This window comes from Onychostoma macrolepis, chromosome 05 (genome assembly GCF_012432095.1).
Source record: "Onychostoma macrolepis isolate SWU-2019 chromosome 05, ASM1243209v1, whole genome shotgun sequence".
NCBI classification, from domain to species: domain Eukaryota; kingdom Metazoa; phylum Chordata; class Actinopteri; order Cypriniformes; family Cyprinidae; genus Onychostoma; species Onychostoma macrolepis.
The window spans coordinates 2,251,204-2,271,132 of record NC_081159.1 but is presented as its reverse complement, the minus strand read 5'-3'; the positions used below and the strand labels follow the sequence as shown (position 1 = coordinate 2,271,132).

General features: G+C 36.5%; 1 protein-coding gene across 3 annotated transcripts in view; it reads left to right on the top strand.

Annotated features, from left to right (window-relative positions):
• Window positions 1-18,121, top strand: part of susd2 (sushi domain containing 2) — a 36,309-nt gene extending 18,188 nt beyond the window's left edge. Inside the window, exons 14-16 of one of the 3 annotated variants that reach the window (XM_058774962.1) lie at window positions 6,166-6,262; window positions 17,651-17,761; window positions 17,889-18,121. In XM_058774962.1, coding sequence (XP_058630945.1) covers window positions 6,166-6,262; window positions 17,651-17,761; window positions 17,889-17,928 — 248 coding nt within the window. In that variant the 3' untranslated portion in view covers window positions 17,929-18,121. Of the gene's footprint in view, window positions 1-6,165; window positions 6,263-10,919; window positions 11,232-17,650; window positions 17,762-17,869 lie in introns of those variants that run through there. The other 2 variants (XM_058774963.1, XM_058774964.1) reach the window with 2 other exon arrangements.
• The last annotated feature ends 1,808 nt before the right edge of the window (window positions 18,122-19,929 follow it).

The following is a 19,929-nucleotide window of genomic DNA, read 5'->3' as shown; positions in this document are numbered from 1 at the left end:
CTCTCTCTCTCCCTAAATGTCTGTTTTTATGCATCTATCTCTCCCACCATCTCTACCATTTTTCTGTCACGTCTGTTCTTTACCTGTCTGTCTTCCTTGCTCGTCTTTACATGTCTCTAATCCCTCTTACCTCTCTCATTCTCTCTATTCCTGTCTTTCTCTCCTCTTTAACTCTCTTCACTTGTCTCCCTACTTGTCTCTCCTTCCTTTGTACAACTTCATTCACCCAAACTGTCTCTTGTTTTTAATTGTCTTCCCCTCCTCTTTACCTCCCTTGCTCGCTTTTACCTTTTTCTTTCTGTCTACGTTTCTCTTTATTTTCTCTCTCCTCCACCTGCATTTAAAAAAATTGTTATATTTTTATTTTTTTTTACATTACAGTAAAATTGCACGTTTGTATTTTAAAAAGCTTCACTGTTGTTGACAGCAGCTGGTTTATTATAAGCGCATCTCATTACAATTTTGGAAAGATAGTTAGCACATGCTGGTTTCCTAAATGCATGTTATGAGCAACCTAAACTCAGAGCAGATGGAGAGATGGAGTTCATGTGGAGCAGCATTTACTGCAAACTGAGTCGCTCTGAGACACTAGAAACACTGGATCATGCTGCTTGCATGTAAATGAACACAGTGCCGCTCTTCACTCTGAAACACGCAGGACATCTCGCAGCTTTTGTGATTTGATAATCACTCTAAGCCATATTTGAATTTTGGGTTTTAATTGCAAGTTAATCAGTGAGTTTCACCTTTGACAGGATTTCCCCTCTCTTCTCTGAATATGAATGATTATTATCAGCTACTAACGTCCGCAGTGTTGTTCACGAGAATGACATGGGACCAGTTTGGTGGGTTTTTTCATTTGCAAAAGTCATTTTTCAGCTGTCATAAAGGATTCGCACAGATCCGCTCTAGTTAGCATGAAAGCACAACCTACAGATAACCCTCCTCTGTACATCTTTTCATTCTCATGGTATGGCCATATCTGTTGCTCTTGAGCTTGTCTATAGTCATCGTCTTTGATTTGAAGGTCGGCCTTCTAGACTGGCCCTCTTAAGAGCTGACATGTGTCGTCGTGAGCTCAGGGCTCAGGGCTCCACCTCCACTTGAATTGATAGTCGCACTAATCCTCTGTTTACTCCCATGTTGCAAGACAATGTAGGGTCTCAGAGATCTTTCTCCCTCTTATCTGTTCCTCTACTTTCCCTCTCTTGCTCTCTCCTTCTCTTTCTTTTGTTTTGGCTACTGGCTGATAAAGGTTGACATTCTAGCCCACATACCCCTCGAGCATGTCAGCGGCGCTGGGATCAAAGAGCTGCCCAGGCCTGTAATTGACTTCCCATTAAGCGCTCTGAACCCCTAGCAAATAACCCTCAACGGTTAGTTATTTGCATGCATTCCAGCACCTTTCATATTCAGAGGAGCAAAAAGCATCAAAGTGAGGGTGAAATGAAGTGAAAAGTGCAGGTTAACAAAAGGACAATCATGTGGCATGTGCAGGGCTGCAACCAACAATTATTTTAAAAATCTGTCAATTATTTCCTCAATTCATCATCATTTCAAACATTTCCCAAATAATGTGTGCAGAATTTTTCAAATATAAATCAGTGATTTTAACATCGTTTTTGTCAGATGTAATCAAAAATGGCTCTTGTTCCGGATTAGATGGATATAATGTTGGTAACTGGTTAATAATGTAAATATTTAATTCTGGAATTTGATTATTTTATTTATTTTTTTCCACAGTAATATTTTTAAATGAGGAGAAGAGTTCAAAAAGGTGCTCTTTTTGCAATTTTTCTAAAAGTACTTAAAGTACACAAAATATGTTATGACAATATCTACTGTATATAGGCTACATTTAAAATGTAATGTAATTTTAAAATTAATGACACTTTTTTCAGATTTATATTTTTGTGTAAACCATGAAAAGAGCAGCATTTATTTTAGCTATACATTTTTTTGTAACATTATAAATATCCTTATTGTCACTTTTGATCAATTTAAAGCATTTTTAACTGTATTTTCATCACACACACACACACACACACACACACATATATATATATATATATATATATATATATATATATATATACAGTCATAGCCAAAAATATCGGCAAAATATCGGCACGACAAGTTGAGAAAACTCAAAAATCTGCTGAAGCTGGTTGCCTTAAAATTTTAAGTTGGCTCAACTTTTTTTTTTTACAGTGTAGAAATTCTTATGATTAAAATATCTCTGAAGTATATTCCCATTCATATTCACAATTTTGAGCACTCCAGAGTGATTATGAACATGAAATTATCCAGCCATGGATTCCTGTTTCACAGAAGTATAAACAGGAGGGAAAACAAAGCCCAAATCCCCTTAATCATCCATCACAATGAGAAAAACCAAATAATGTATTTCTGAAGTGCAGCAAAAGATAATTGAGCTTCACAAATTAGTGAAGTGGCTTTAAGAAAAGAGCTGGAGCAGTGAAAATTCCCATTTCCACCATCAGGGCAATAATTACGAATTTCCAATCAACATAAAATGCTCCGAATCTGCCTGGAAGAGGACGTGTGTCTATATCGTCCTAATGCACTGTGAGGAGGAGAGTTTGAGCGGCTAAAGACTCTCCAAGGACCACAGCTGGAGAATTGCAGAAAATAGTTGAGTCTCGGGGTCAGAAAACCTTAAAAAAAAAAGGTCAAACAGCACCTACATCACCACATGTTGTTCGGGAGGGTTTCAAGAAAAATTCTCCTCGCTCATCCAAAAACAAACTCCAGCATATTCAGTTATCAGACACGACTGGAACTTCAAATGGGACTGGCTTCTATGCTCAGATGAAACTAAAAAAAGAGCTTTTTAGCAGCAAACACTCAAGATGGGTTTGGTGAACACAGGGATAAAAAGTACCCCATGTGTACAATGAAATATACTGCTGTATTTTTGATGTTGTGGGCCTATATTTCTGCTGGAGGTCCTGGACATCTTGTTTGAGACACATGGCATCATGGATTCTATCAAATAACAACAGATAAAAATCAATAAGTGACTGACTCTGTTAGAAATCTTATAATGGGCCATGTTTGGATCTTCCAACCGTACAATAATCCAAACACAAACCTCAAAAACAACACAAAAATGGGTCACTGAGCACAAAACCAAGCTTCTGCTGGCCATTCCAGTCCTCTGACCTGAACCCTGTAGAACATGAGTGAACTGAAGAGAAGAAGCAGCAACATGGAGCTGTGAATCTAAAGGGTCTGGAGTGATTCTGGATGAAGGAATGGTCTCTGATCTCTTGTCAGGTGTTCTCTAACCTCATCAGGCATTATAGGAGAACATTTAGAGCTGTTAAACTGGCAAATGGAGGTTTCAGAAAGTATTCCTGTTGAAGGACCCAGCTAATCTGTAATGAAATTTAAGGTTGAATCTTCGTCAATTTTATCGAATGGATGTTGCAGCCCTAGTTTTGAGAGTTAATAGCACTGTTTTGTTGGGTCTGACCTCATGAAGCCCATCTGGACTCTGTGTTTGTATAAGTGTGCGTCACTGCTCTGGAGATGCCCTGAGTCTCTACATATGGCACTGATGCTGTACTGCTTTGTCCAATTACACTGGCTATAACTCTCTCCGTAAAGAGGCACAAGATGGGAAAAAGGAGGCCACAGGAAAGCAAAGAAGTCGATTAGGAAGAGCAGTAGACGTGAAAAAGAAATCATCTCTCCAAATTCCAAGAACAGAGAGAGATATTTATTCATAGAGGACACTCACATATGAGTGCACATCCCAATGAGACAGTCACAGGCCCGGGAGGATGCAGAACGGCATGACGAGAGGGGGCACAGAGAAATGACGGACACAGCCGCCAGTGAAAATGCATTGTGACAGATTGAACTCTGCTGCAGAGAGAGTAGGGATATGATGCAGAACAGAACTGACAGCGTGAGTTTAGCCGCTAACTTGCTCTTTTTCTTGTTCCCAAGGTAACGTGTCATCCGCATCGGTTCAGGTCACCTGCAGCCCTCGACTGCATTTGAGGGGCTAGAAAAACATGTGCAAAAGCAATGAGGTCTGCACTGTTGACATCGCTACCTTGTCAAATCATTGCAGTGCAGCAAAGACAGTGCTGTAAACATTATGAAGTGACGCTGTGCATTTTAAATGCTGAGTATTATTAGTGGTGCTTTTAATTGCTTATAAGTTTGAGATCAGTAGGATGTTTTTTTATTGTATTTGAAAAAAGTATCTTATGCTCACCAAGGCTGAATTTGGTGGATTAAGAATACAGTAAAAACAGTGTTATTGTGAAATATTATTGCGATTTAAAATATATAATAATTTTCTGTTGTAATAGTTTGAAATATAATTTATTCCTGTGAATTTTTAGCAGCCATTAATTCAGTGTCACATAACTGAAACTAAAACCATAAAAAAAACTTTTTTGTTATTTTAAATAACTTTAAATTAAATACAAACTTTATAAACGTTCTTTCAGCTAGTTGCAAAGGCAAAATTTCTCATTCTCATTTATTTTAGCTTAATCTACTGAAATAATATAACTGAAATTAAAACCGAAATAAAAATTACTAAAAACTATATAGACGTAAAAAAAACAAAAAAAAACATAAACTTATAAAAAAAGAAGCAGCAAAAACACAATACAAAACTTTAACTTAAATTCAAATAAAAACAGAAAAATAAATAAATAAATAAACTAATTCAAATTATAAAAAAAAAAAAAAACTATAATAGTATCAATAGTACTAAATGGTACTAAAATAAAAAAATAAATAAAAAAATTGAAAGTGAATGGACACCTCAAATTGTATGCCTTTGCAATTACTTTTGTAAGTCGTCTGACTGACCTGTTCATAGACTGTTAAAAAGATGGATGACACGTCTCCACTTCCATAGAAAAATGAAGCCAAAGCGTCTCAGTGTGGTCGCTGTCGTCTTGCGAAAATGACGTCATTTCAGGCTCACAATCATGACACCACATCCCGGTTTTTAAGCATCAAATAACTAACTAAAGCGTATCTCAGCGTGATAAGAACTACCTAAAATAATGGAAACCATTTTGGGAAAAATGTAATTGATTTTTAAGTTTGGCTCGCGTCCCATTTGTTTACATGGAGAGGGCGGGGTTTATGAGCTGAACCGCAGCCAGCCGCCAGATGACCATCCAAATGATTTGGTGTTACTTTTCAGGACATGTGCTGCACACTTGGACCTGATAATAAAACAAGCAAAAGAAACCTCAAAGACTTGTAATGAAAGAGTGTCCCAAAGCACATTTAAGAATGTAATTGCTGACTTGGGCTTCCCTCAGAACACCTTAAGAATGCCATTGCAACAAGGTTTCCCTGCTGAAAAAAAACAGCTAAAACTGGTCAGCAGGCTGGTTTTAGAGGGGTTTTGGCCACTTCCCTAACTGGTCAGGCTGGGAGACCAGCTGGAACACCCAGCTAAAACCAGCTTAAAACAGCTAAGACCAGCCGACCAGTTTAGTCTGGTTTTAGCTGTTTTTTTCAGCAGGGTTATTAGATAATGCTTGCAAATTCCTCTCAATGGGACTGGTTTATGTATAAACACGTTCATCCTGCAGTAATATGTCAGCAAATGCTAGAATCAACCACATATGGGTTTATTAAATGGAAACTTCAGGAAGATCTCGGGACATCAGAGGCTGTGTGTGTGTGTGTGTGTGTGTGCATGTGTCCTTTAGCTTGCTTTGGATTTGTCAATAGATTTCTCCAATGTCGGAACAACATGTGAAATGCACCTGGCGAAAACGCTCACAAATTGTTTAACCAAACATGTCTTCCGTCCTGTTTGACATTTGAGGAATTTAACCTGAGGCCAAAAGAGACTTGTGGTTCTAATAAAGAACACAGTTTCATTTGCATTGGAAAGCTCCACTGATTATTTAACCATTTATCAAGAGCACTCAACTGACTAAAATACAAAGCCGGTTTGAATACTGCTTGCCAGTTGTTGTATTTCTTCAGGTACATTGGGTAATTACTTCTAGTATTCAACATGAAGTATGTATTAAAGGTAATAAAGGTGTCTGCCAAATGTAAATGTACAGAATGCAAATGTTGGGTAATGTTTCTCACAATGATTCATTATTAATTACTGACAAATGTGTATTGACACTTTGTTTACAGATAATACGTTGGCCATTGTCTTGGGGAGTATTGGTGCGGTGTTGGCGTTGGTTGTCATGGTGATAGCAATCGTTGTGTACACAAAGAAACAGAAGAAGTGAGTACAAATGTGTTTTGTTCATTTGTTTAGTATTAATATTTTGAATATGTGTTGAAATCTAACTATTTAAAAAATACTTGGGAAAAAAAGTAATTTCTGTCATCATTTACTCATTTGCATGTCATTCAAACCCTATCGATGAGTTTGAATATGCCTAGTTCAATATTAAATATACCAATAAATAACTATATTTGACCCTGGAGCACAAAACCAGTCTTAAGTCGCTGGTATATTTGTAGCAATAGCCAAAAATACATTGTATGGGTCAAAATTATCCATTTTTCTTTTATGCCAAAAATCATTAGGATATTAAGTAAAGATCATGTTCCATGAAGATATTTAGTAAATTTTGTACCGTAAATATATCTGAACTTAATTTTTGATTAGTAATATGCAATAGGTGATTTTCTCAATATTTAGATTTTTTTGCACCCTCAGATTTTCAAATAGTTGTATCTCAGACAAATATTGTCCGATCCTAACAAACCATACATCAATGGAAATATTATTATTCAGCTTTCAGATGATGTGTAAATCCCAATTTCAAAAATTTACACTTAAGACTGGTTTTGTGGTCCAGGGTCTCATATGCTGATTTGTTGCTCAAGAAACATTGAATATTATTATCAGTGTTGAAAATAGTTTGCGCTGCTTAATGTTTTTGCTACATTTTTTGCTACAAAAACAGCATTTATTTGAAATAGAAATCTTTTGTAACATTAAAAATGTCTTTACTGTCTCTTTTGATTAATTGAATGCATCCTTGCTGAATAAAAATATTAACTTCTTAAAAAAATATTTTTGAATGATATTGTACGTGTATGTGGCACTTTTAGGATTTTTTAAATAATCTGTTCATTTATTGAAATTGCATGGGAAAGAATTCGCTGGACAAATCTCTAAGACATAATCTTTTGTGAAAAAAAAAAATAATAATAATAATTGGGTTTGAACATCACGATGTTGCATGAATACTGTAATGACAAAAGTTTCTTTTTTTGGCTTAACTATTCCTTTAAATATGCCAGTCAATATTTTCTAGATTTGTCTCAAAGAAAGCTTGAATTACTGCAGTCAAACAGGCTTTTTCTGCTGCGAGTAATTTATGTGTCAATGTCACGCAAAAGTGTCATGTCACATTTTGTTTGAACTTTCCAACTGAAATGTTTGCTCATGTCATATATAATCTTGATATATGATAAAGATGACCTCCTAAAGCTCACCTGGGCCGGATATATCTCATATATATATATATATATATGTTCTTCACAGAAAAAAAAAAATCAGGGACGTGATAGAATTCAACTGTTTTCCGGTGTAAACGCATGATTTATATTTCCCTGTCCATTTTCACTTTCATCCTTGTGAGATTTACTATTAGAGATGCATATATATATATTTGTGTTTAAGTTTGTTTTTTAAGTCAAGTCAGTTTAAATACTGATTACATAATTATTCTCAAAAAAAAAAAAAAAGAAAGATGTTAACTGACTCTTCTCAGCTAATCTTTTCCGCCCCCCACTCTAGTAATTCTCTCCTCTTTCCCTGGTTGTAAAGCCTCTAGCTGTCAGTTAGATCATGTCTAGAGTTTCAGCCATGGGGGGTAATATGTCTCACCTGCCCCTCATAAACCCATCCCTCTTTCATCCTGTGGGGGAAGGTAATCAGAGAGCGCACACCTGTATTGAGAGAGATGTACCGCCGCTCTCCTATCCTTACAAATGCGCTGATAAAACTCAAGGCTGTGACGCCATCACACCATCGCTGACCCCTATATTTGTGCTTATACAGGCAAGTAATCAGGGCTTATCGTTGCATGCAGGTATATGTGTCACAGGCACATTACTAATTCTAGTTTTTCTGTCTTCATGCTAGGACACTTTAAATAAGCGTTCAAATATGTAAACTCTTCACCCAAGACACAGTAGCTCTGCTTCAAAACCTGAGTTGCCTTGCTGTCTACTGACTACATGGGCAGCATCCTAAGTGGAACTTCATAGGTGATTGAATTAGAAGAGCGTGAACTCTTCACAACTCGCAATTGATTCCAATAGAGTTTGACATTACAGTGTTGCTAAAATAACAACATGATACTGTCACATAAAAACTGAGCATGTCCCATTCTACAGACAGAATTAGAAGAGCTATCTTGAAAAGGATTGGTAAGGGTGTCTATGCTGTCTAGTAGGTAGGCAACTTAATAGGTTTTGGAACAAAGCTCTATTTTATTTTTCTTTCTTTCTTTCTTTATTTGCTAGCTATATTCATAAAACCATTTTAAACCAACCGTCATCACTCATTATATAGGTTAATAAATGCACTAAAAATGTCTTGGAAAAGAAATCTACAAATGAAAGCATCTGTAAGGGGCAGAGTTACATTATTAAGGTTATTATTGCCATTATTAGTTTAATTTAAGAACAAGGACATCATAAGTGTAAAACACTCTTTTACAAAAAATATTTGTCCCCATTAGGATAGAAAAACATGTACACTGAATGGCATGAGAAAAATCCATAATTCTATTTAATGTCATCCTATAGATACACACACGAGAAAAAAACTAATATTTCTAGAACAAATATTTAAACATCCTTAAAAGATAAATCTCCTGGAGAAGCTGAATTGCTTGTTTTCAGAGAAGTGTATTTTTATCCCATTAGAAAATCGTGCATTTTTTATTTTAAGAATAAACTTTATTACATTTTGATATATTTAAAATTAGTAATAATAATAATAATTTACAATATCTATAATATTAGTCTGAATATTTTGCAATTTTGCCTCTCGAGTATTTTTATTTTTAGGATGGATTAAATATTAAGGACGTACTTTATATTAAGTGTCTTTTAAGGTATAGTTCACCCAAAATGAAAATTCTGTCGTTAATTAGTCACCGTCATGTCATTCTTAACCTGTAAGAACACCAATTAAGATATTTCTGATGAAATCCGAGAGCTCTCTGAACCTCCACAGACGGCAAGGGTCCTACCACGATCAAGGCCCAAAGATCGTACAGAAATCGTTAAAACAGTCCATGTGACATCGGTGCTTCAAACATAATTTCATGAAGCTTTGAGAATACTTTTTGTGCGCCAAGAAAACCAAAATAACGACTTCATTCAACGATTTCTTCTCTTCTGGGTCATTTTCAGTTTTGGGTGAACTATCCCTTTGACTACTGCTTGTAAAAAAAAAAAAAAAAAAAAGATGAAAGATAAAAAAAAGTAGTTATGTATTTATTGTATCCATGTTGTATTGCTAAACAATTTTACTGCTATTGAGGTGAGATACGGTTAAGGTTAGGGACAGGTTTTGTGGCATGTTTAGGTTTAAAGATGGGTCAACAGTGTTTTAGTTTGATCACATATAAAAAGACAATTCTTTGTCTGTTACTTCCATTACTTCCACTTCAGTTCCTTCTTTGTGCACACATGTGTATACTGTGATTGTGTGTGTGTGTGTATGTCTGTCTTTATGTCGCCACATATGTATCTGTGTCGGCATCGTTGTTTCTTTTGTTCCTCCTTTCATCAGTGTGTGCACGTGTGTGAGATACGTGCTTACCTGACCCAGACACCCCTGGTACTTTCCAGCGATTGGGTTTCCCAGCAGGCCTCAGCAGGCCTTTCTCCCTCCTATTGCAAAGTCATTAACACAGACACACACACACACACTCTCTCTGATGTGCTTTTACGGTTCCTCATTCTGGCCCTATCACACATCAAAGTCAGAGCCGGGGCCCGCACAGGAGAGATGCTTATCGCTAAACACTTTTGCCCACTGAACATTTACTGTATCTTATAATTATGAAGGCTCATGGAAATTAGTTTATACAGTACTGCCAAATTCACGTTGAATATTTGGGCTTGGGTAAGAAAGACAAATCCCTTGTATCTAAAAGAATTGTTTTAGTTACTAGATACTTGACTTTATTTTGGTCCGTTTGTGTTTGGTTTGAAGCGGTCTGTATGCTGGGGTGCTCCAGATGTACATGTAAAAGACACCGACCTGCTTTCAAACTACTTCTCATACCGTGGTCTGTTGCGCATGTGATTTATACACGCAAGAAAAAGACGACAGTCTTAATGAGCTCTTGGAATGCCATATAGAAAACGCCTTGAGGATGTTTCTGAACATAATAGTGCGGACAGATCCAAAGAGCCAGGACTCTCTGTACACCTGTGGGTAGCCAAAGGGAGGAGACCTGTGTGTGTGTGTGTGTGTGTGTGGGTGTGTGTACCTGTTTTTCTATTCTGGTGGGGACTTAAACCTGAATACACACAGACTCATGGGGACTCGTGTCACGGTGGGGACATAAATTGAGGTCCCCACGGGTAAACAAGCTAATAAATCACACAGAATTAAGTTTTTTGAAAATCTAAAAATGCAGAAAGTTTCCTGTAAGGGGTAGGTTTAGGTGTAGGGTGATAGAATATACAGTCTTTACAGTAGAAAAAGCATTACGCCTATGGAGAGTCCCCACAAGGATAGCAAACCAGACGTGTGTGTGTGTGTGTGTGCAAACATGCAATTTCAGCACTTGGAAGTCTGTTTCTTTATGTGTTTCTGATGTATACAGTAATATAGCCATTCTGATGTTTGATGATTATTCATATTAATAACAGTTATGTTTTCTTTTTTGTTTTTTCAGAGAGGCGAGGAAACAGCAAGATGGCAAGGTGACCTATCAGCAGCCGGGGTCACATCTGTGATGCTCATCAGAGTGTACATCCTTAGACATTTGTAAAAAGATTTTATTAACAGTGTTAGACTTGTTTAAATCTTATGTTTTTAATTTAACATTCTTTGTTTTAATATTAATTTTTGTCTGTGGGCAGTAGTTTAGTGTGTGTCTTGACTGATGTGTCTGCACATATTGTAAAATAATCTTATGATCGAATGAGATTAATGGCTGCCTCTAGAATTGTCCATCTGGTCTGTAACAATGATTTATACTGCTGTTGATGCTGTGAAGTTCATTTTTGATGTGTGTTGTCTGGCTGTGAACCACAAATGAGAGACTCCACCACATCCTGAGGATAGTAAACAATAGATCTGTTCCAAAACCTATTCAGGTGCCCATTTTAAGGCATCGTAGAAGTGCTTCTGAAAACAAAATGATGACACCACCTAAAAAAACACTAAAATATCACAGTTAATACAATGCACTGTGTTCAGTGAAAAAAAAATGTCTAGCCAAAATGTATTTCAAACATATGGTTACTAAATGTAAGTATACTGTAAAAAAAAATCAAAAGTTGAGAAAACTTAAAAGTTTAAGGCAACCAGCTTCAGCAGATTTTTGCGTTTTCTCAACTTGTTGTATTCAGTTTATGCAACAAAAAGTTGAGAAAACGCAAAAATCTGCTGAAGCTGGTTGCCTTAAACTTTTAAGTTTTCTCAACTTTTGATTTTTGCACTGTAAAAAATTATAAAATCAGTAAATTGCGTCATGTTTAAGTTAACTAATTTTGAACTTAATTTTTAAAGTTGCACAAGATTCAACTAAATTTTTCTGGTCAGTTTAATATAATTTAATTTGAAATGATTTGCACAGCCAATTCATCTGCACTTAAAAATTTAAGGCAGTAACTGAACTTAAGTTTAAATTTTCCAAATATTTTTTTTTTTTTCAAAATATATTTCGTATAAACCTTTAAATACGTAAATTTATTGCAAAAATATAGGGATATTTTTTTGTTAGGTTTTTTTTTTTTTTTTTGCTGTGTGGGTCTACTGTGGGGAGTTGTGATGTCAACTAACACTTGCATGCAATATATTATATTCATTTTACTTGAAATGCACTATTGTCGCCAATATTTCTGCACATTTAGTTTTTGATTATTAGATTGGTTTAAGAATGTCAGTGTCTTTTGGATTTATTTGCTTTTAGTATCCTGTGAGAGTGCTGTGTGTGTGTGAATTTAATATTTTTGCTTTTTTTCTATATGCTTCCAACAAGCATGTTGCATTCTAAGATACCACATTTGACCATTTTGCAGAATCAGTCTGAGAGTTATTAAATTCCATAACAGTTAGAAGACTGTTTATAGGGCAGTTGCCTAAGAAGGCACCAATCAAGGCAGCTCACTAGGTTTTGGAACAGAGCTCACATGAGTCTTTTTTAACATCTTTTTGTCTACATTTACATTTCTTCCAGTTTGATTTTCAAATAAAGCCTCATACTGTGTTCATTTGGTCTCATTTTACACACACACACGCATACCACAGAAAGCACTGGCGTAACGGAAGCTGGCTCTGGATCAGTGTACAAGGGCAAATGTCCACTAAAACGTATCCATGTTCTAGCCACAGGTCCCCATACAGCACTTGCACTGGAGTAACTTTTCCTTTGGTAAACAAGCACAGGAAGAGAATGGGAAGCAGGAGGAATGCGCGGCCCATGCCCCGATGACTCTGAGCGATAGATGGTCAGCATGTGCGGCCGCTGCTCACCCCAATTAAAATGATCTGCACCACTTGACGAGAAGTGTTTCCACTGTGTAGGTGATTTGAACTAGCGCTCTATCCCATTTGCAGATGTGGAACGTGTCTTTTGCCAAACATTTGTTTGCAGAAGTTACTTGAAAACGGTGAAACGCATAACCGTCCTCGAGCTCTACACCGGTGGTCCTCACAGATAAGACGTTTAATCACACTTTGTTCCAATTTCAGATCTTAGTCTGTGTTGGGAAGGAGATGCGGTGGAGCGGGGCTCATTTGGGGTTAGTCAGACTTCAAATGAGATGAATGCGTTCTTTGTGAAAGCTTTCAGTGTGCTTGCGTTTATTTAGCTTGATTAGTTTAACTGAAGTGAAATGCAGGTAAATCTCTCTGATTTGTTCTGGCCTGTTTACCTTCAAAGCCCGAATTTCTCATTACATTACCCCTTTATCCTGTTAAACTGTGGGATTTAGCACTTCTCATGTTTGTCTGACACTTTTGTGCAGGTGTAAATGTTCATAAAGCTCATGTCAGCTAGTCACTCTTATAATCCATCAGCTTCTCATTCAGGCAGATATCCAGACACCTCAACTCAGCTGGAAAGATCGGGACTCCCAGACTCTCTTAAAAATAAAGGTGCTTAAAAGGTTCTTCACAGCGATGCCGTAGAAGCATTTTCACAAAGAACCCTTCAGTCGAAGGTTCTTTAAAGAACCATCTCTGAAGGTTCTTCAGATGTTAAAGGTTCTCCGTACAGGTTCTTCTATTGTACAGTTTTGATCCTGTTGTATGGAGTCTTCAAAATGAATCTGAATTGAGTCTGGTTTGTGTGTTTAGATTGAGTTTGGTGTGCAAATGAAGGCCAGCGTGTGTGGCGTGCTTACAGCTTGCCAGGGTTGCCATAACTCTGCCACTTTACCTCCAAGACGTCTACTTGAACTGTGAAAAGAAAGGGCAGGATCCGGCTGTTGATGAATAGTCACACTGGTAAACCGCTTGAGCTGATTTACTCTAAAGCTGTTCTTTAAAAGGAGGTTTTGTCCAATGCACCCAAGTTCCTTTTAGGAGTAAAGCAGCGGAAAAAGCAACTCTTTACTTAAAGCCTTTGTGTATAACGCATTATAAAAGTAGTTTTAATGCATTAATTATGTCTTGTAATGCACATTATAATGCATGCTACAATCTCATGAATAATTGTAACCACAGTTAATACATTATAACGCTTATCAATTCATTGTTACACTATGCATTTTAAATGCACATTATGAATAATTGCAATCCGTTACACCCTTTATCATGCATTATATACAACTCTTTTTTGCAAGACTACAATGGGATCGTAGAACTTTAAGGCAATGGGTTTCCTCAATTTTTTTAAGTTAAGTCAACTTATCACTTTTTACAGTGTATTTTTGATCAAATAAATGCAGCCTTGGTGAGCATAAAAGAGAAATAATTAAAAAAAATCTCAATCTGACTCCAAAATTTTGATCAGTGATGTGTATCTTCAGTTCTTGAAAGCAGATTGTGAAAAATACATTTCCTCTAACTTTGCACACTCGAACATTTGTTAAAATGTGTTTGCGTTTTCTCTGTTGTGAGGAGCATTTTGCTTATTTGCAGTGCAAGTGTTTGGGTGAACGTAAACATGAATGTTTGGAGGAACAGTAAATATGCGTGAACTCTGTGAATTGCTCTTTTTTGAGTTTACTATTCCCTAAATGTTTTTAGCTCACCACCTCATAGATCCCACTACTGCTAAAACAAACATATAGAAGAGTGAAACTGGAACAACTGGTGTTCGTATACAAGTACATGAGCTGAGCTGAGGTTTAAACTTGAAAAATGAGATAAAGCGTAGACTATTGACCTCTTATTTTGACTCAGTCACATCCTCACCAGAACTTTCCAGAACTTCTGGAGAGGGCAGACAGCATGTCTTTCATCATCTCCTGAGTCACTTCTGTTTTTAACGTTCAGCGTCATGCTGCGGAGGCCACAGGAAAGGCCTGCACCTCGCTTTACTACACCACAGAAAGAGGGAGCGGAGAAAAAACACGCTTACTCCTCCCTCGCACATGTATTCCCCCTTTCCATTACAACGGAAACCATTAGAGTTCCCATCAATCTGCCACCGTTTTGAGGTAAAGCGTGCCAGCTCAACAACCATCCACTGCTTATGGAATTATAAATATGTAAACGCTTCTTTATTTCCTTGGACAATGTCTCGAACTTGTTTGCTTTAGCTTCATCGTTTGAGGGCATGCAAAAATTCTCATCGACTGGAGGCTGTTCTTTTTATTTCTTCCTTTCCCTCCTCATTTCTCTTTGCCAACCAAGCTTGAAGACAACATGTAATCTCTGGTGTCTTAATTCAATTAAGGCCTATCATATTTCCTCCACCCCTCGTATACCACCATGAACATGTAGCTTTGCAACTGCACCCTCCTGCCAACTTAAACAGGGCTGCTTTTTCAAGAAGCTTTTAGATTGTTCCGTCTGAGTTCAGTCCCTACAGGTTGCACTTTTAACTCAGACGTGCTCAGACATCAGACCTTTCGTTTCTCACTATTGCTTGCTCCTTTTTTGATAGTCACCCCGGATTTATTTTAAAACATTAAAGATGAACCATATCTTAGAAAGTCTTAATCAAACCCAGCGAGTCTGGTTAAGATGGGCAGCGTTTGCACATGAAAGTTGATTTGTTCGACTGATGTGGCTGGAACCGCTCTCTCTTTAAAAGGGAATCTAAATCCATCCCAGAATCCCCCCAAATCTGGGAGAGCTTTGTCCCTGCCATTACAGATAATGACTTTGACCCAGCATGGATGATTAAGTGTAATGGTCTGGGCTGAATAGGTTTGATCTGCCAAAAGCAAGTTAAAAGAGAGAGAGAACAAAAAAAAAAAAAAAAAAGGGTTTCCCCCTTCTCCATCTCAGCTATTAATCAAACACGTCTCATAAAAAAAAAAAAATAAAAAAAAAATTACTTTCTCTATATCGTAGAAGAATAACAATCTGTCATAGTAGTAGAGCATATAAAATATGCATCAGATAAGGGAGTTCTTTAGTTAGTCAACTTTAAGTTCCCGAGTTGTTTTCTGAGTGTGAGATGACAAAAATCATTATTTGCATAATAAATTGTTTTAAACCATTAAAATAAAGCAATATAGAACAAATTATGATTTTGTTGTTCATGCATTTATAAATATTATCAATAATGTTAAGTTAGCTATTGATATCTCAGCTTTAATATTTTATATTCTTAGCATATTAATAATAATAATTGTAAAATTGACCTTCGCATTCCTTAAGGTTGACACAGAAATAATCATAAATTACTATTAATTAGCGTCAAAACTGAAACACAAAATAAATGCTAAAATATTATGTTTCTCTTCCGTCGCTCTCGTTTGTTTCTGTGCTTCTACAAGTGTTGCTATAGTAACAGACTGAGAATGTTCTTAGCGATGTCACATGTGGAACAGACACATGACTGCCTACATACTGGTCTGGCATCTCAGTCTGTATTTCGTTTTTCCTTGTCTGTCTTGCTATGTGACTTCTCCTCTGCCTCATTTCTTCATTTCATCTCTAGTCTCGGTCTTTGACTGTTTGCTTTATTGAACTTGAAGATTAACACTCTAATGCATGATTAAGAGTCACCAGTTGAATGATATAGCTACTGTAATCAGAGCTCTTGCAGTACTTTGTTGACAAATGGACCTTAACTTGTTTTTTTCATTTATTTTATAAATGCATGTATTTTATTGAAGGGAAAAATGTATTTTGTATTATATGAAAATTTGTCTTTTTTAGGCCAATTGATTTTATGATTTCACTAGTTGATTTTATTAATTCTGTGCTGTGACAAATGTTGTGTTGATTGTTTAAATGTAACACATATTTTATATACACTACAAAAGTGGTGGAATATTTTTATTTGTATTTTTTTTTTTTGAACGAAGTCCCCCAAGGCTGCATTCATTTGATCAAAAATACAGTAAAATCAGTCATATTGTGAAACATTTTAAAATGTAATATATTTCTGTGTAGTTTAAGTCCTGTTTCAACACTGATAATAATAGTAAATCAGCATATTAGAATGATTTCTGAAGGATCATGTGACACTTGAGACCGGAGTAATCATGCTGAAAATTCAGCTTTGATCACAGCAATACATTACATTTTATAATATATTAAAATAGAAATCAGATCTTTTAAATTGTAACAATATTTCACAATATTACAGTTTTTAGTACTGTATTATTGATCAAATATATGCAGCCTTGGTGAGCTGAAGAGATTTCTGTCAAACTTTTGAATGGCTGTGTAATCTCTAAAATGTAAAGGTATTAAAATATTTTCCACTCCAATATGCTGCATCCACACATATGCATGCAGTAAGTAATGCTGTCGTTATTTTATGCTGATTAATGCTGAAAATCTCTCTTAATATTATGTTACACTGCAGGACTAAATGAAAGTAGCTTCACATAAATGTTACACATTTAAATAATATGAGAAAGTAAATCTCACAGGCTCGAAAATGTCTGTACTTCCTGGCAGGAGAATATCGGAGAGTATTAAGTATACAAATGTTACCTTTTCTCTCAGCGTTAACTGAATTAAACATGAATCGGGTGCTCTATTCTCAGCTCTCACTTTACATTATGACTGTAAATAGAGAAACACACAAACTAGCCTCAAGCGCTGCAACGATGCATCCCTGCACCATAAAGACATTATCTGAATGTTTTACATTCTTAAAGAGATGCTTCACACAAAAATGTTGTTTTTTAGTACCTGCATGATTTGTTCTTTTATGCACAAAAGGGGTTATTGTCATAAAATGAAAGTGAATAGTTACCAGTGATCAAAGATCGTCAACATATTGTATCGGCCAGATGACCCTAATTTAGTTTTGTGTGTTTGCAGCTTGACAGTCCTTAACAGTTCCCATCCACCCGCACTGCATGGAATAGAGAAGCCTGAACATCCTTCAAAACGTCTTCCTTTGTGTTCCACAGAAGAAAGAAAGTCCTACAGGTTTGGAATGACATGAGGTTGAATTTGACAGAATTGTCCTTTTTTTGGTGAATTGATTTCAAACAAACAAAAGCAAATGACATTGACTCTCCTGATGCCAACTCATAGCTGAAAATCTCCATCCCAGCAGTGACCGTATTCAGAGATGCTCCAGATGGCTTTTATAAGGGATGTCGGTGGATCTGAAGTGGATATGAAATTACCAGGAACCGAATCGCACCTGCTACAAGTGTCAGTATCAGAAAAGGCACGTTGTTAAAATGCAATATGTTTGAAAAACATTACAAATGTTGCATTATAACCATTCCCATCAGCACCAGGTGTTCATAATGGAACACATATCAGCTCCAAGTCTTTGATTTTGACTAAATAACATTTTAATAAACAATAACATTGAAAAAGTTTGAGGTCGGGAAGTAAAAAAAAAAAAGTCTTTTATGCATTTATTTGATAAAAAATACAGTAAAACGGTAATATTATGAAATATTATTACAATTTTCTATGTTAATATATTTTAAAATGTGATTCATACATGTTTTTCAGCAGCCGTTATGTCACATGATCCTTCAGAAATTAATCTAATGTGTTGATTTGGTGCTCAAGAAACATTTCTTTTTATCGTCAATGTTGAAAACAGTTTAACAGCTGCTTAGGATTCTTTCATGAATAGTAACGCCAAAAGAACAGCATCTATTTGTAATAAAAATGCCTTTACTCTCACTTTTGATTAATACATCATTGCTGAATAAAATAAATCTTACTGACTTGGTAGAGTGTAGTTTAGCATAATCATTTTCAGTGGTGCTTTTTCTCTCACGTATTCCTCATAGAGGTTGTTTTTGCATTGTTTGACATGTAATTAGTCCAAAGCAAAAGATTGTTCAACCAACAAACCTCTGAGGTTTCTCAGTCACACCAAAGCTGTCAGAGTAACAATCAGCCTGTAATTAGCCTCAACTGCCAAAGTCTGGTATAGTTTTTGTGCTCTGGCCTTGCAAACGAGCCCTGGCAAACTGTAGGTCTATGTATAACCTCAGGCTCATTAATCTACAAAATACTCAAGCTTCTGTTAATCGCGTTACATGATTGACACAAGCAGCAAAACACTGCAGCCAACTGGAATCTCATCACAGAAACTTCCAGGCTGCTGTTTCAGCAAGACTTCAGATGGGACCAGGCCTGAGCGAAGCTTCTGTGCCGCAGGTGAAAAGGTGTTCTTCCTCTTGCAGGTTTGTAGAGCGAGGAGGAGGATCAGAGGGTGTGATGAAGAACGTCCCGAGCAGGTGTGTGTTATTGCTGTGGGTGTTCTGCTTGTGCTGGGCTGTAGCTCAAAGGCCTTAAAGATGAGAGGCAGTAAAAACACAAACCATTCCTCTGGGTGACATTGTGCTTTAATTAGAGAGCTCAAAGCAAACACAGGGAGATGGATGAGTGTGTGTGTGCTGGGTGTGTGTGAGGTGTTTTTTTCCAGGTTAAGAATGGTTAAGAACACCACTTTCATCTTTCTTCTGAGAAAGCAAAGGCTTTACAACCCCAAGGGTATAGAATACATACCTATTACCTGTGAATATATTTGTTGTTGGAGGGAGAAGACGCAACTTCTATGTACTTAGCAAACAACTATTAAGCATATCTATCTATCTATCTGTCTATCTGTCCATCTGTCCGTCTGTCCGTCCATCAAATCTTCTCTAATCAGCAGTGGCTCAGAAGCTAACAGGAGCAGGCATGATGGTTGCTGTAGATGGGCGTATGCGTGTATTTTGCTTAATAAATCAAATTAAACAGGCACAGTGAGGTGAGAATAATTGCACTGACAGTGATAAAAAGATTAGATGTGAAATCAAGGAGAGACACAGCCTCACTAATGATACCTTGGCTTGGTTTCTCAGTTTCAATATCCACTCCTAACATGCCAAGGCCTACAAATCTGTATAGATTTTGGCAAATGTGTAAACTGTACAAGCTCTAAAGACGCAAGTGTAATGATAAAATCCTGGACTTTCCAGTGAACCAGTAACCTGCTTTTAACATGTTCTGACATGTTAGAAAGACTTCATTAGATACCTCACGACAAAACTATAAAGCATGTCAAATATCAGACTACTGAATCTTCTAAATGTTCAATATTAAACCAATATCAACCCCGATACTTCACTGAATACTTA